General features: G+C 39.9%; 1 protein-coding gene across 1 annotated transcript in view; it reads left to right on the plus strand.

Moving 5' to 3' along the window:
* LOC140275617 (glutamate receptor ionotropic, NMDA 2D-like) overlaps positions 1 to 17,827 on the plus strand; it is a 107,024-nt gene that overhangs the window by 79,734 nt on the left and 9,463 nt on the right. Inside the window, exons 8-10 of the mRNA XM_072371133.1 lie at positions 2,490 to 2,695; positions 5,011 to 5,179; positions 12,877 to 13,030. Coding sequence (XP_072227234.1) covers positions 2,490 to 2,695; positions 5,011 to 5,179; positions 12,877 to 13,030 — 529 coding nt within the window. The remainder of the gene's footprint in view (positions 1 to 2,489; positions 2,696 to 5,010; positions 5,180 to 12,876; positions 13,031 to 17,827) is intronic.

Below are 17,827 nucleotides of genomic sequence, written 5' to 3' on the forward strand. Positions count from 1 at the left end.
TACCTTTGCTCTAGGTTTTAAAATGAATCTTGAGGCCGGCCTCACCTTGAGTTTTTAAATGATTTAGTTTACACATGTGCACCAATGTGCGATATGAATATTTATGAAAATTCAGCCACTTTTGACTGAGTTAAACACTGATTGAGCCTGGCTTAAGCTGATTTTATTGAATAAATACTGTGTTAACGTACTGACGATTATTCTGAGGAACAGCCCTGTGAATTGATTTATCTAATTAAAATTAACTGTGACACAAGGTTGTCAAGGTTAATGTGATAATGTGTAAACCCAATATTACTTTATCACAAAGGAAAAAAAGCACAGTGAATGTATAATTCAATTCCTGACATACACTTCTATTCAGATGACCATGATGCATCACTGTGTTGTTTGCTCAGCACAAATCAGGAGGGAGAAAGTTTAACTTTGACCACTCCATGGCACATTTTCACTTATGGGTGGCATTTACTTTATAACTCAACAACACTTTATTAAAACGCTTGTCACTTCCTGGTCCGGTTCAGCCAGTAACTTACTGGTAATTTGGTTAGAATTAGAGAGCAATGATAGTTAGAACTATGCTTTTACAACACCACCCTCACCTGTAGGGTTACCATTTAGCTAGTTGTCTTGGTAATGCATGAGCACAGCAACAGTCGCTCACTTGTTAATTTGGTTGAGATAATATCACATGCTTAAGGTTCGAAACTAAATCTAACCAAAGCAAACAGGCAGGAAAAAACTTGATTCAGTATCACTGTCTTCTCTGTGGCTGCGGAGCTGAGAGAAGGATTCTGCTCCTCCGTGTGCAGTGTGCGTTAAAATAAATAAATACACAAAAAAAAAATATATATATATATCGACGTGTTTTCACATCAATTAATGCAAGAAAAAGAATGAAGTGGAGGACAAATAAACTCTGAAAGGCCAATTATGATGCTGCTGGATCTTATTATTATGCATTTGAAAGAGAACAGTGCCAAAAGCAGTGAAAACTGGGACATGGAGGGCCTATAAATGCAGGGTTCTGTTTGTGTGTCTTATCCCTTTGTTAACTTGTTAAAACTGCCAGAAATTAATGGTTTTTAACATTGCGGGCATGTTTGTGTCTGGGTGTCGTGTGGGATTATGTGAATTTATGCAAACAGATGTCTCTGTTTGTACTTTATTTCTGCCAGGAAACTGTGGCCTGTTATGTTTTGACCTGCTGTTTTACACGTCTGTTTTTTAACCTGTTGTAGGAACACCTGGGTGTATTTTTGGGACCGACCTCACATCTGGCAACATAAATACTAATGTCCAAGTTTTTTTTTTTAATTGATAAAGATTACATATCTGAAAGCAGGGGCATTGTAAAGGACTAGCTCAAAGCAATTATTGGCTCTTACTAAGTACTCATAAATATTTACTGTAAGAAGGGACTGTTGGGTTGCTAAACCAAGTCAACTCACAAATATGTGTCAGTAATATAGTATACGACCTGTTGAGAAAAATAAGTCCTTTACCACAATCTAGATCAAATACTGATTAATACTATTGTAAGCTGAAGTTAATTTGATTAATGCTACTTTAAAGTAATACAAGATAATTGGAATTTTCCCTACAGTCCTGAGATGTAACACCACTGCCATGAAAACAAATCTCTGCGTGAGCCCTGCAATTGTGTAGCTCTAAGTTAGACGTTGTTAACATGTTGAAGAAGCCAAAGAGACTCAAAGGCCCACAAAAGTGTCAAGTGACCGTAAGGCAAAACGGTGTGGAGCGTGGCTGGAAACCAAAGTCATTGACTGCTGTAATTCGTCCCCATACACACATAAATATGCATAACAAATGTCAAGCGAGTCAGAAGCACATACTTCCATATTTCATAAACTTCTCTATTTGCTTTAGATAAGGCCATTAGTTTTATTTAGAATGTTGTATCTACTGTGTAAAGTTTGCTTTATGTATGCAATGGTGACTTATCACTGTTGACTAAACTATAAAATACGTTCGTGTAATTTTTATTCGTCTCAACAGGTGGATTTGTTTGAACTATATGAAACAACGGGTGTCTTACGGGCATATCCTTGTTCAAACTTATTTGTTTCCACTTGTAGGACCACTGTAAACTGTCTGTTGTCACCCTGCATTGTATGACTGACGTATCTGGCTATTTAAACAGCTCATTTACAAAGCGACCAAACCTCCAGGCACTTATTACAATCCATTGGCACAATGGTTTGGTATTCTTGAAACTGCTCTTCAGCATCTTAAAATGTTTCACTTGCACTGGATTCCTACTGATGAGGCTGATTGAAAGTCTGTTGTATGAGCTGCATGTTATAGAAAATTTTGGTTGTATGGCTGGCTAGAACCCTCTCGCTGTGAGGCGATGGTGCTAATCATCACTACCAGGCAGCCCTCAACAACAATCAGATCACGCAAAACATTTAAAGACGTCTAATTCTTACCTGGGGCCTTATCATTTTGTGTAATCTGTTTTCCAGGTTGGCTGGTGGGAGAATGGACATCTGCGTCTACGTTACCATCCCTGGTCTCGTTACGGCTCTTTTTTGAAGCCCCTTGATGATTCCCAACACCTAAGAGTTGTCACCCTTGAGGAGCGTCCCTTTGTCATCGTGGAGCCTGCCGATCCCGGGACCAGCTCCTGCATCCGGGACTCTGTACCCTGCCGCATGCCTGTTAACTCCAGGTATTACAAAAGCAACTCTTTATTTTTAAAACTCATTTTTACTGCTTGGCTTTGAGTTATCGTTATTATTGTTTTTTATATTGTTCTTATGTGTTATGTCTTATACTTCGTGTTGTTATTCATGTGCAGCACTTTGGTTCAGCCACGGCTGTTTCTAACGGGCTTCATAAATAAAGTTGAGTTGAGTATAACATGTACAGCCATCAGTGAGAGAAACCCATACAAGTTACATTAAATTTAAATAAATAGTAAATGATATTATAGAGATTGGTATTCTGACTTCAACATACTAAGGGATGTGGAATCATATAAATATCTTACAGGTGGTTTTCCAATTTATTTCACATCAGATTTGGGTCAAATGTCTCAAGTAAAATTACTTTTCTTAGTATAAAAAATGTTTTTCAGTACTAGACAATAAAATCACTTTTGCTGTTGCAAATAACTGGTTTACAACAATTATTTTCTTCTTGGCTTCTATCAACTGCCCAACTGCCCATTATGGCTATTAAAGGAAATGCCAAAGTCACTCGTACACCCTTTTGAGTCACCGCAGGAGTCAATTCTTTGCTGAAACGAATGGGGAAAATAACTGCAGTAAAAGCAGGACTGAGTGGAGTTATGTTGAGATATACACTTAGCACTTTAAAAAGATGTGATAGAGCACAGAGGCAAAGAGAAAACATGTCATATGTACACAAACCAATACCGTCTGACAAGTGAGCTGAAGCGCTGTGTGATTGCTTGAGACTTAAAGGTGAGAAATCATGAATAAAATCGCTTTTTTATTTCTTGGGAGCATATATTAGGGTGTCTGAAGTCACCAGCAAGTGTAAAACTCCCCAAAACCACAACTCTGGCATTTTTTTTAGCTAACTTTTGTTGAGCCATTCCAATTCTAATTTCAAAACTACCATCGGTCCTTACGTCCGCTACACATCCTCTGCCAAGCTGTGATGACACTTGCTTTCATCCTGCTAGACCGATGCTAGACTAAACTATTTCCCTCTCAGATCAATAAAATAACTATCTCTATATCTGGAGCTGGAATAGCTGCTGCTGATGTCACAAAACGGGTGCAAAAAAGTCTTTGCCCCAAAAACATACTGATAAGGTGTCAAAGCAGAGCTGAGACACTGTGCCGTCACCTTTAAGATGCCTCTGCATTAGCACGATACTTCCATTGAAATAAGCTAATCCATATGTGATACTGTTTACCTAAACTGGCTGTGAACAGTCACTGTCCTTTAAAATAACCAAAGGAGCAGTGGTCATACAGTATGTCAGCCCAACAAAAAGTAAAGTGACAGATAATTGGATTGATAAAGGAAAATAGAAAATCTATATTTGGGACCATAAGGCCTTAAGGAGCCTCAGGAGGAAGAACAGTCGTCTGCCAATTGGAAGATGGGTGGTTCGACTCCCATCTTCCCCAGACCACATGTCAAAGTGTCCTTGGGCAAGACATTGAAACCTAATTTGCATACCGATGCGTCCATCAGTGTGTGAATGGGTGTGATTGACAAAAAAGGCCAATGTAGCCTGTAACATTATACGGACGCGCCGTAAGAGTGTGTGTGTGTGTGAATGTGGCTTGTAATGTATACATGCTTTGAGTGGTCAGCTAGACTAGAAAAGTGCTATACAAGCACAGTCCATTTACCACCACATGTATCAGTAACTAACATATGATAGTGAAAATCTGTGTTAAACATTTCTTTATCTCAATTTCTGTAGTGAGACGAATTTGCCAGATGTGTAGGCTGTGTTGCTAGGTAACACACCCATGAGGTTACTATGACTAAGTATCTGAGGGGCCATCAAAAGGGCAATTGCAGTGGAGAACTGATGGAGACCATTGCAGCCACTTGGCTGATAGTCATCTGAATGCACTTGGATTCCAATTTGTGCAACTTGGTCCTGATGTTAAGGTGTTTGCCTGAGAGCCAAGAGGTATTACAAGATCACAGCTGGATTCTTGTTCCTTTAGACAACATGTTGGTGCAAAAACTGGTTTTAATTATACAGTGCTCATTTTCCCTCTGAGCTGTCAAGCATTGCCTCTTCAAACACAACAGTCAGAACTGTCAATATCAGTATGCCAACAGTCCCTGTGCATTAATTCATAATGACCTTGTCTTCATCTCCTTCTGTTATGCTCCCACCCCCAGGGGCTCATCAACTTGTTTTCATACACTCCCAAGATGCTCACTCCCCTTGTTTTTGAATTTCTTCCACTGCCAAGCATCTTATATTGGTCAAAGTGTCCACTGATTACCACATAACCCTAGTCTTTCCTCCCGTGATCTTCTCAGTTTGGTGGTGGACGGTGCTGGGCCCATGAAGCACTGCTGCAAAGGCTTTTGCATCGATGTCCTCAAGCGTCTGGCAAAGATTGTGGGCTTCACCTACGACCTTTACCTCGTGACAAATGGAAGACATGGGAAGAACATCGATGGGGAGTGGAATGGCATGGTGGGAGAGGTGAGGCTCTTACTGTTAATTACAAAATATTATCCAGTTGATAATATGCAGCAGAATCACGTTTTAATTTTTTATTTGATTTGTCTTCCATAAAATGAACTGCTTGGATAGAAAAAATAAAAAACACAATGCTTCTTGAGGTGAGTGTTAGGCAAGCATGATCCACCAATTTATTTGATAATCCATTTATCCAGGAGCTTATACAGGTCAGGATCCACTGTTGCCTGTCATAAGAATGCTGCTTCTCAGGAAATAAGTCTCAAAGAGGAGAAAGTTGTGTGTTCGAATGACGACGGCGACAACAAATGATACAACAACAAATCTATGAAACTTTGTAACAGTATAGAAATCTTCATGATAAATATGGTAAAAATTATATTTAATACATATTGTGTGTTAGTACTATAGCGTCGTATGTATAATGTATTGCATATCTGGCCATATGATGGACTTCAGTTTTGAGCTCTTTGTCAGCCCTGGAGGTTGTTGCACAGTCACACCTATCTCCAGAGCACCTTATCAGTGCTCGAGAATAGTCTGGCTGCAAATCCTTCAATCATTTTGATATACAGGAGAAGGAAACCACTGAGGAGGCTTGCAGGATTGCAGCGTCGATAACACTGCCTAATGGAATCAGAGGGGGACCTGTTTCAAAAGAATTAGTGGACAAACACTGAATAACATCCCAATTAGACGGTGGTTATCTGGTGGCATTAACATCTTGTTCCAGGATCATTTTTCACAGCATATAATCAAAAGTCTGGTATCAAACATCTCACCTATAGATAGAATGCAAACAAAAGGAGCGATAAAGTGCAGGTGTGTAAGAACAGGCACTCAGTTGGAAGTTGAAAGAAGATGGCTTGTCGACTGCATATCCCCATGGACTTTTCTTTCTTCACAAATGTGCTATGACTGCTTTGTGTGTGTGTCACTGAGATATTGCAGTTATGTTTTCAGTTTTTTTTTTTCCTAATGTTTGTTGCAAATGAAAAAAAGGGTTTACTTTCTTTGAATTTGCCTTTATTCTGCTGTATATCCTTTAAAATGTGACCCAATGAGACAGGATTGGACCCTAATCAGCAAAGATTAGTGCTGGAGGAGCAAAGAACAAGATGGAGCCCAGCACAAACGTTGGACATGTGTTCCTGTGTGTGTGTTGGCAGATCCTCATCTATTTGCATGATGCAATGATGACCCCTCTGGTGACTGCATCAATGAAGTTTAACATGGGATGCGAATTATCAATGGCCTCCTGTGTGTGCATGTGGTCCAACATTTTATCTTGTGATCGTCAGTTTTAACTGAGGATCATTTTTCTGTTTTCTGCTTCTGTTCACAGGTGTAAAATGCAATATCTACATTCCAAATTTAGAATCATCCTCACAAACATGCATTATATCACCAGAAAGTTTTTTATTTTTTACATGCGTGATTACAAATGACTTTAGTTACTCTTCAGCCAGATCTCCTAAAGCCAGTGAAGATGGTGCTGCTGCTTTTTATCTACATGTGCCATCAACCTATGTTGTAGCCTTCTCTGACAGGAGCCTTGAAACAGCCTCAGCATCGACTCTGTTTGGAGTGTGTGTTGGTATGATATGTGCTGCCAGCATCTAGGGCTGAAATGACTCTTCGAATGTGTTGATGAAGATTCTCAGTTGTCCAGGTCATGGTCCAATCATAAGAGCTTGAATAAGAGCAACTGGGCTTCTTTTTGATTTTGAAGATGTTTCATCCGAAAGGCTTCTTCAGAACTGAAAGAACCTAAAAAGAAGTCCAGTTGCCCTTATTCAAGCTCTCATGACTCTTCTAATGTCTTTCTTACAAAGAAAATTCTTAATGCCAGTTATTTGTTTAGAGGAAACAAGCAAGCAACAACTTATTTGCAGAACCAAAAACAAAGATCTACGAGCCAGAAAAATAAATGGAAGTGAAACCATGTGTGTGAAACGAATGGATGTTTGTTTACATTAATCAGCGCTGACGAGATTTGCCAACAGCGCTGTTCACAAGGTTTTCAATAAGTTTCAGGCATGCAGGTGGCTTTCCTGCCTCTCTGTCCTTCTTTTTGTCGTTCTCTCCACATTTCCAGCTGCCTCCCGTCCGGCTTCTCTCTGTAACTCATTAAGTAGCTAATTACAGTGTCAGACAAACACATGTGCACAGGGGCGGCTGAGTCCGAATGAAAACTCATCACATGTTCTCCTCAGTTGTTTCCTGTTGCATCACTCAAATCACACATTTAAAAAAGAAATGTAAATGAAAAAAATCAGTCCTTTGGCATTCTACTCCTGATTGCATCCAGACTCCATTGTCCTTGTGCATCTGGTGAAAGCCTGAATTTGAACAGAACATTTCTGCTATTTCTCACAATGTCTCTGAGCCTTGCACTTTTTTTGTCCTTCTCACATGAATGCTTCCCAATCAGGCAGTAATTTCCGACATCCTTAATGTTTTCTCAGCCTCAACAGTGAATCATGATGGTATAATCATTTTTGTCAGTATGATGCCTTTGCAGCAATGAAGCACTTCTTGAACAGAAGTGTCCCAGGTGTTGCTTTCAGTCCTTGCTGCATTCAGAAATCCGAAATGACCTAGTTTAGATAAACGGAATAATTATCATGGATTGATTGATCTTGACAGGCAGATATGCATCTAATGACATGTTACAGTTGTGAAAGCTGTGCATCATCAGATTCTTGCATTATTTCACTTTAGAATTTCTCCAGAGCTTTCAAAAACAAAACATTTATTTTTTTGGAAGGTTTAACAGTTTGTCCTTGTACTTTTTAGAGGAGGTTGATTGAGTGCATGCTTTCCACATAACACTCCTCTTGTCATTGAACTATACGTAGATCTATGGCAAAGGCCAATAATCATATTTAATCAAATAAGGAAAAATGAATGGGATTTAAGCTCGTTTTATAGTTGACACGTCACTCACGGTGCGGATGGCGCGTGACGTCAAAATGCCGTATTTCCACTTGGCACGTGCCATGAAAAGGCGGCGCGTAGTCGTGCAGAGATCGACAAACCGGATGGACCAATTTGAAAACAGACTCAGCGAGGAAGTGCGTCTGTACAGGCACCTGTACAACACTGCATTGAACCAGCATAAGCAAGTAAAACAGCAAACCCATCTGTTATTATTATTATCACTGAAGGGCAACAATAACTCCCAAGTGTGTCCACTGAAGCTATTTCATAACAAAGAAAAGGTAACATAACACACTTAAAAGTCCTATAACAATATTCTAAGTACTATATCAGACTATAATGGTGATAACACACCTATTGAAATTATTATGTAAGCAGAGGTGAGCCTGCTGACCCTTGATGACAGTGCCACTCTTCCTGCTCTGGACGGGAGCATTGTTTTCTTCTCCATTTCCGACGCTGTAGAGTAGTTAGTGGCAGCCTTCACGTAGCAGCGACACCTCTGTGACAAGGACATCGCAACTACTCGCGCCACTATGTATGGCCGGCACGACACCGTGATGTCATCACGGCAACCTTACTGGGGCCTTTACACACAGTCCATAACAGATGCTCACAGGGACAGCTGTGTCAGAGACAATGTTTCTGATGTCATATACTTGGTTGTTTCCTGTTGCAGCACCTGCAGCTGTCGTATATATTTTTTTACTTTATTTTATTTTTTGTTTCAGACTAATGCATCCAGATATCTGAACCTTCACAGGCCCTCAGTGTCTCTGTGCTTTTTGTGAAAGCCTACACTTGAACAGGCATTCCTGTTCTTTCTCATCTCTTTCAGACATGCACTTTTTTGTTCTTTTTGTGTGAATGCCTCCCAATCAGGAAGTAATTTCCGACGTGTTTTACTCACAATACAGACAGCGCTTTCTAACTGGGCAGTCATTATATAGCTTTTTTTGTTCAAGGCCACCAAACTCCTTTGACAAAAACAGTAATTTACCCAGGAGTTGCTGCTCTGCCTCTGCCTCGACTTGATTTAACACATAGGTTTAGATCTGAACAGATTTGATATATTTACTTTATGTAATGAATTTGCCATTTATATGGTCTTCATTAAGCCCAATATCAGTGTGTTTGAGTTTATCAACCCGATCTCTCAGAAAAATAACCCTGTACCTGATATTTTACATGCTGGCACCACAGAAACGATGCAGAAACTCAGGTATGTGTGGGGTTTGCTGCATCTCTCTGCCAAGGTATTATAAAGTAAAAAAAAAGGTATGCGAGGTGTAGTGAAGGAGAGGAATAAATACAAAACTTTCATCCAAGAGTTTCGAGTTTCATCCCTCTTTGCCAATGTTGTTCCACCTGTTGTCAGTTTTATTTTCAGACTACTTTAAGTTTCTGCACTTTTTTGGGGTGAGGAAAAATGTATTTGGTGAAGAAAGCCCCATATTAGCTGGTAAACAAGAAAAATGTCTGTCCAATGAATGATGGAATGAATGTGCAACCTTTTTATTTAAGTTTTGTTGTCATCACAACCATCTAGAGCAGGAAGCATCATACCGGTAACCAAGCAGGCAGGTCAGTCAGACAGATATTAAATGAGAGTATTAACAATGTATTGTGATGCTGTGGCGAAGTGTTCATTTCAGGTCTGTCTGTGAGACAAGGCTGGTTACTAAGATTAGAGTTGTGGGGATAAAACCACTTACATTAATTTTTGACTGTGACAAGCTTACACTTTGTGTATCCACTTATTGGAGCCTCACTTGCAGAGCCAGGATACAAGCGAGACAGTATGAGGAATTATCCAGTCACATAGGGTATTAAAAACAGTGAAAATAGTCTCTTGGGATAATTACCATGTGAAAAATTAGAGAGCAGCCTCAGAACACCTGCAGACTGATGTCTAAAGGGTTTATATACACATCATGCCGGTGCCAACAGCCATCACCTCTTAGCATTTTGGGATTATTTTGATTGGCTGGTCAGGCTCTGTGTAATATCAAGATTCCCACAGACACAGTACCTGATCCAGTTTGCGCAACACCTTCCCTGCTCCACTGAACATGGCACATCTGGAGGGAAAAAAACCTCCCATGTTTTAAATCCTGTTTATGAACTCCAGCTTGGTTTTTAACAATCATTCCCCTCGTGAGAAAACAAGGTCCACAATGCCTGATCACCCTCATATGTCGTATGTTGAATTTCTTCACAGAGCTTAGTCAGCATGGGTTGGAAATAACACCTCCAAGTCTTCCCACTGAATGTCAGTTCCTGTGAGGGTCCACCTCTGGTTCCTGTGATGACTCACATCTGCAAGTGTAAAGTATTCTGCAACATGATGGATGTAGGCAATTTGAGATTGAGATTAGTTGTTCTCATACAGGAAAAGAAAGAACTGAATCAATTAAAGGACAACCCCCCCCACTCTCCAGTCTACAGAGGCACTATACAGAGTCCCAGCTGCCACAGATTTTATAGAATTTTTATTCTTTTTTTGATCTATGATGATTGTGTGGTTACTGCTCGCTCTAATAAAGATATCCTTGAATCTGGGAGTGCATTAATCAGCTGCATCTCCATCTGGTGTGGAACAAAAGACCCTGCATAGAGTGTTGAGGACAGCTGAAAAGATCATTTAGATTTAGGCTGACTCATTTACATTAAGGACATGGCACGCATATGCTGCTTGACCAACAAAATATGTTTAACATCGTCGGAGATTTCAGCCAACCATACCACTGCCTGACTGCCTTTATAGCCTTTGGCAAGAGATGCCACATATTCTTATTCTCCAGCATTTCCCCACAGATGTTTTTTTTTTTTTTCGCATAATTGGGATTAGTAATTTGAATTTTATTCAGTGTTAGAAATTAAATTAATTCTGAGTGCAATATTTTCACGCTTTATGTTACATTCATGAAATGAATTTGGTACAAATGTTTGATAACATTACTTAAAGTATTTAATTAGATTAGAGGATTACTGCCATTGGAAAACCATTAGTTACATTAATCAGCAACTTTCTGTTATATTATATCATATAATGTAATATTAAAACCTTTTGGAATTCCTTGTACTGTAACTATACCTTTGAATGTTTTTTATTGAATGTGTTCAATAAAAAAACCTGTTCCATGGTTTACAATCGGACACGTTGCAGGCTAATTACAGGAATGACAGATGCAATATCTCCTTTACAGCCCTTTATCAATGCTTATGTTTGCAACTGAACAATGAAAACCAAGTGGAGTGCAATGCAAAAAGCTTAACAAGCTGTAGGGATTTTAGCAATGGTTTACAAAGTGAAGACAACTCTGCAGTTGTTGGAAGCATCTGAAAGTTGTTGTAGCTTGTAGCTGCATCTTCAGATCAGAGCTCTGTCACCATGATTATTCTTGTCTTTTTCTCCCACAAATTAAATTAGAGAGTAGTGTAGCAGTGTAACAACACCATATAGGCTACTAAGAGCTTGGATAAGGGCAACTGGACTTCTTCTTGATTCTTGAAGATGTCATCTCTGTCCAGAAGGCTTCTCCAGTTCTAAACTAGTTGGTGTGGTGATCGGGTGGTTCAGTGACACACGTGACCTTTAGGACCTGCCAACAGTGAACAGCCCCTGTGTCATTTCTAAGCTGATACTTCCCACCAGCTATTCTAGAACGGAAGAAGCCTTCCAGATGTGAGATGAAATGTCTTCGAGTACCAAGAAGTCCAGTTGCCCTTGTTCAAGCTCTTAGGATTGCCTTGACCTAGATGACCTGGACACCAACATAGGAACACCATTCTCTCTGCCGTTTTGCTGGCTGAGTGAGCTCCGCTGTGATCACTGTTGAGTAGAAGACTGACTTCCTGCTAAGAGGCAGAGTGCATTTGGATTTTCTTATCTACTCGTACGTTTGATTTTGTGGCGACAAAACACATGCTGATACGATACAATGTCAATCAATAGAGATTTACTACTAATGCACAAAATCACTAGTTACACAAAGAATATAATATAGCTTAGTACCTTCAGAGTGCTCAGAGTATGTGGATGTAGAGATGGGCATTACATGAGCAAAGTTACCCCCAAAGGTTGGTCAGTTTATATATTTTTATTCTCTTTGGAGGCATTTTAAAACCTATTTAAAAACATATACATACCATGCTGTATACTTATAATTTCTGAAAAATAATTATTTGAACCTTTAATCTTGACATATATTTTATGGGGGTGATTTGCTGGGAAGTGCAGAGACAGCAAAGTTTCATTAAGCACACTAGCATAAAGAGTTTAACAGAAAATAATTGAAGGATCTTAAGACCCTGGTTAAAAGCATCTCATTGGTGTCTGGGGTGAGACTGCAGAGCCATCATTCTTTTATAGACTCCTGGGGCCAGCCCAGGCAGAATAATGAACCTCTGATCAGGAGCCAGCTCCTTTAACCTCCATCGTCCCTCGACTGCCATCACGCAACCTCTGTTTCCTGCCAGGTGAAACATGACAGAGCACCGAATCCTCTTAGTTTTTCACCTGCTGACCACCTGAGCCACACTTACTGCTGCCAGAGGTGCTTTTAGGTGGAATGCGGCACAGTTTCATGTTGCACTGATACACGTGCATTGACAAACATATTTCTATCAAGAAAAGCAGAATTAGTTTCAACTGTGAATGACAATGTTTCAGCTCATCGGTGTCTCTTTTAACTTGTTTTTCTCATGAATCTTTTGGGACTGTGGGATCTAATTCCCAGTTTCCTGTCTTCCAGGTGGTGTCCAACAGGGCTGACATGGCCATAGGCTCTCTCACCATCAATGAGGAAAGGTCAGAGGTCGTAGAATTCTCTGTTCCGTTTGTGGAGACCGGGATCAGCGTCATGGTTTCTCGCAGTAATGGCACCGTATCGCCTTCTGCTTTCCTTGGTAAGATGAAGTTACCCTTCTTGTGCTGTTTTATGAATTACATGTTGAAACAGACAATATATCCACACGTGGTCCTTTTAATACCCTTTTTGTATTAAAACAATACTCCAAACATTTGACTGAAGCTATATGTGTTTTTCAAGTGTCGCATCTTGTTCCTGCATAAATTTGATGTATAAGAGCCTTTAGAACACTGGCGTTAGCCTTTCTCTTTCACCTTAGCCAGTTTCTTTGCTTCATGTGTCTCTCCTCACACCCCTGCAGTAATCTGCCATGCCATATAGGCCACTTCACAGCATGTAAACCCCTCATCTTTTCAACTACAGACAAATGAACAGTTCAGTCCTAGCAATGAGCAGAGGCTCAACTGAGAGCCAGAAACTTTATTCCACTTTAACTCAATGTGCTTTACATCAAAGGACACACAAACACATGTGAAAATGTGCAAAACAGAAGCAAGTAGTAAAATTCAGAAAATGATAAATAAAAACAGGTTAAATAGAGGAGGGGAAATGCAGATTCTTATTCAATAAAGCAGGCATCGTATGTACACCAAATGTACTGACACTAGTATAAACCCCCAAACTGAATCAAATAGAAACACAAACAAATAACTCAGATGGTATGTTTGGATTATGTACAAAACCTTGGACTGTTTGTATGCAAATATACATTTATTCATCATGCCAAACTGTAAATCAGATTCAGTATGAAATAAAATGTTTGGCTCATAATGAAATATATCTGATTCATAGCACAGGGAATATAGTTTAAAATGCAGCACGTTTTAGATGAGGGTGCACACGCTTGTTCATTTCAAACATAAAAACCCATAACCCATAAAAAGGCTGTCCGAGACGTTCAGATTCACATTTTCACCCTGTTTGCATTCACTCAGTTTCTTGTATTTAATTCACCCACAGAAAATGTCAAGTAAGTTATATGTGGAAACATTAACAATAGGAAATGCACACTGTGGCTGGGTCCTGCAGTTATGCAGTAGCAGTTGTTATAGAAGCAGGATCTTTTAAAGTATTGACCTGTTATTATTACTGCTGGTGTGGAAAATCTCTCTAAATCCACTTTATTGCCCAAGTGTTTACAAGAACCAAAAGGATTTATGCTTGAACTGGGCACAAAATAGAAAAAAAAGAACTAATAGTGGAGATATTATCATACTGTACATCAGGCCTCTTCAAATGGCGGCCCGCAGAACCAACTTCCATGTGGCCCAGCATATTTTTCTGAATGAATAAATATATAAAAATCAGAAGCCTTCAGACATTTCTACATTGATTAAATAAATTCCTACAGTAGTACGGGCTATGAATGCAACACTGGGTTACCTAGCAACAGTTGTGAAGTTGTACCAGTAGAATTAGCGTTCTGCGAGCAAGTCTTTTCCAAAACGGAAAATTGACAACGAAAACGGTAGCTTTAACACCGCCTGGAGGGACAAATACTTGTTTATTTTACCGTCACATTCAAACGCAAAACTGATGTGTTTAATATGTAATGAGTGTGTGGCGGTGTTAAAAGATCGCAATGTGCGGAGGCACCACATCGAGAAACATCAAACTTTCCCGAAGGATCGCTGGAGAGGGCCGCTCCCTTCATGTTGAAGCAGTTTTCATTATTTTATTATGTGCATTTTTAATTTGCCTTCAATTCAAAAGAAAAAAACAATGAACATAAATTTGTTTTCTATTATGTATTGATTTATTCGAGTTGTAACTGCTCCTTACTGGTCAAAGAGAGAAAATCTGTCCCACCTGAATATGTATTTGAGTAGCCCTGCTGTACATCGGTGTCTGTACAACGAGCTGTTTTCCCCGACGTTGGTTCACTGAGTTGTGTTGTATTTTATAAGATTATATTCTTTTGGTAATAACTCCATCTGAAACATAACTAAAGCTCTGAAATAAATGAAGAGGAGAGAATAAAATGTTTCCTCTGAAATCAAGTGGTATGAAGTACTACTCAATCAAGTGAGTATAAAAAATCATAAAATGGATATATTCAAAGTACAAGTACCTCAAAAATATTCTCATGAGTAAATATTTATTTTCAGCGTCTCAAAACGCCTTTTCACTGTGAGTGAGTCAGCCAGTGGTGGTAGAAGTAGGTGCAAGGATTCTACTGGAATAAAAAGATTTATCTGGAAAGGTGAAATTCGTCCTGTTAATCTTTACATAGGCGTCATTTCATAAAGGCTCTAAAAGACAGGTCGACTGAAGCTGCTCAGACTGTGTTTGTGCTGCGGAGAAGGTGTGAGCCAGGCTCTCCTAAAAGCAAGTTCTGCTGCTTGAATGTTTAAAAGATAGTGATATTTTAATTGGAATGCCTGTTTTGTCTTCCATGTGACCATTTTGAATTCTTGCATTACGTTTTTAAGGCCTCCATGACATTATCAGTAATGTAAGTAACACTCATGAGCTTTTCAACTTCTAGCTTTGGCTACTCTAAAGGGAAAACATGTCCAGGGTCCCTGTATCATAGAAAATGTATGTTTGTCATATTTTCTCAACTGTTTTTCATTCTTCAGGCATCAAAAATGCCGCTATTTTACACGCAGGCAGCACCATTTTGTGTGTTTTACTTTTGAACAAATACAAAAGGTCCACATAAGTTAGCTGGAGAGAGCAGGGGAGGAACAAAGCCCACAGACATGATCGTAACAGTGTTCTTTGTGATTTAAGGGTTCATTAGTTTCTTTTTGACATACCCACTTATGGACAGTGCCAAGGTATGTATGTGATATCTGACACTTCATCAAATGAGGTGTAAAGTCCTTATTGAGTCAGAGTTGCCTCCAGCACCGCTGTCAGCTGGATGTGTCAAGCTCTCTGTTAGATGGAGAGCAGAAGCTGCAGCTCAAACACAGAAGTCACTGTTAGTCTTTACCTTGAATTTGGCTGAGGTGTTGTAACAAAAAGCTCAGGCACTAACACACTAATCTTAGGGAGCATTCTGTACTACTGTGAATTCTTGTGATTAAGGTTACTCGGTCAGACCGGGTGAGGGTGCTCGTTGTGATGTGATGGTGATATATTCAGTTGTGGTCAGATTCGAGCAAAGCGTGGCTCAAAGGTGCTTTGTGCTCACAGAAAGTGGGCATAGCTCGATGTCCGATCCTCTAATGGATTTTGATCCAGAAACTTGTCACAAAAAGATGCAAATAGATAACTGCAACTCAAAATCAGAATCGAGTTTATTGCCAAGTAGGTTTGCACAGGAATTGGACTTGGTGTAGTTGGTGCAGACAATATAGTTATGTACACAGAATCTACATTTATGTACATCAGAGACGTAACATAGAAGGTCTGAAGATGCTACGTTAATGCAGCTTGTAGGTCTGGAAGGGGAGAGGGAGAGAGTCAGTGTCACGGGGGGCTATGGGCCTTGTTGATAAGGCTGGTAGCAGATGGGAAGAAACTGTTCTTGTGGCGTGAGGTTTTGGTCCTGATGGACTGCAGCCTCCTGCCAGAGGGGAGTCTCTCAAAGAGTTTGTGACCAGGACGGGAGAGATCAGCCACAATCTTCCCTGGAGGCCTCAGAGTCCTGGAGGCGTACGGGTCCTGGAGAGATGGAAGATTGCAGCCAATCACCTTCTCTGCAGACAGAATGACACGCTGCAGCCTGCCCTTGTCCTTGGTGGTGGCAGCAGCGTACCGGATGGTGATGGAAGAGGTGAGGATGGACTCAATGATGGAGGAGTAGAAGTGCACCATCATGGTCCTTGGCAGGTTGAATTTCTTCAGCTGCCGCAGGAAGTACATCCTCTGCTGGGCTTTCTTGATGAGGGAGCTGATGTTCATGATGCCTTCACCACTAACACTTTTATTTTCCAATTAAAAACTTTGAGTCCTGGCTTTTTTTTTTTTGCTGCTAAAGCCGAGCTGCCAGTGTAGAATCGACATGCGATGTTCTCTGTACCTAAATGAGCTGGCTTCTACTAAGATAACAGCTCGTAATTTATAATTCCTCTTAGATTAATTCCATAAATTTCCAAGCATGAAGAGACGGAATGATGAGAAAATGACTGAGCTGGAGACAGAGAGGAATGAAGCCAAGAGAGAAAGGGAAGGATAGAAAATGTGTTGAATGGAAACACACAGAAAGAGAAAGGGTCTTGTCTTGATGCAGTGCACAAAAGAGTAAGTGAGAGCGGCTTTGATGGAGAGAATGATTGAGCCGTTTCAGATGTTCTCGGATATTTTAATCTGCACAGCGGCTGGTTGACATGCTACTCTGTGTGTGTCTGCGTGTGCATTGCATAGGCCAGATGAGACCATACCCTGTAGCAAAAATGACTTGTTAATACAGTGCAGTGTCTCAGGCGATTACTTTTTAAACCCTCCATCTGTGCTTAAGCTCTGCTTCTGTGAATTCTGAACACATCTTGCTCCAGTATGCAGTGTCTGCATCTTTAAAGTGTAAAACAAAGAGTTACAGAAATCTGGGAGTACTTTACATAGTTAGAGTTGCAGACCTTTACTGTTATATTACAACATCGTAGAATTAATCTTCTCATCTATCTACAGGAATTCAGATAAGCACGGTGCAGTTCTTTTTAATTCACTATATTTTGCATAGAATTATTATTTCACTGGAAATACAAGACAGGAAAACTCCCTCAAACCTGAAAACTCAGTCTGCAATAAAAGATTGCATTTTTTTTCCTCTTTAATAACTTCCATCTTCAAGGCCCAGGATTTGAAATAAGTCCTGACCAAGAGATGACTTCTGTCCTCATAGACCTGATCTTTTCCATTTACGCCTTAAGGGATCTAATTC

Source organism: Leuresthes tenuis, unplaced genomic scaffold (assembly GCF_036924035.1).
Source record: "Leuresthes tenuis unplaced genomic scaffold, fLeuTen1.0.hap1 SCAF_18, whole genome shotgun sequence".
In the NCBI taxonomy this organism is placed as follows: Eukaryota; Metazoa; Chordata; class Actinopteri; order Atheriniformes; family Atherinopsidae; genus Leuresthes; species Leuresthes tenuis.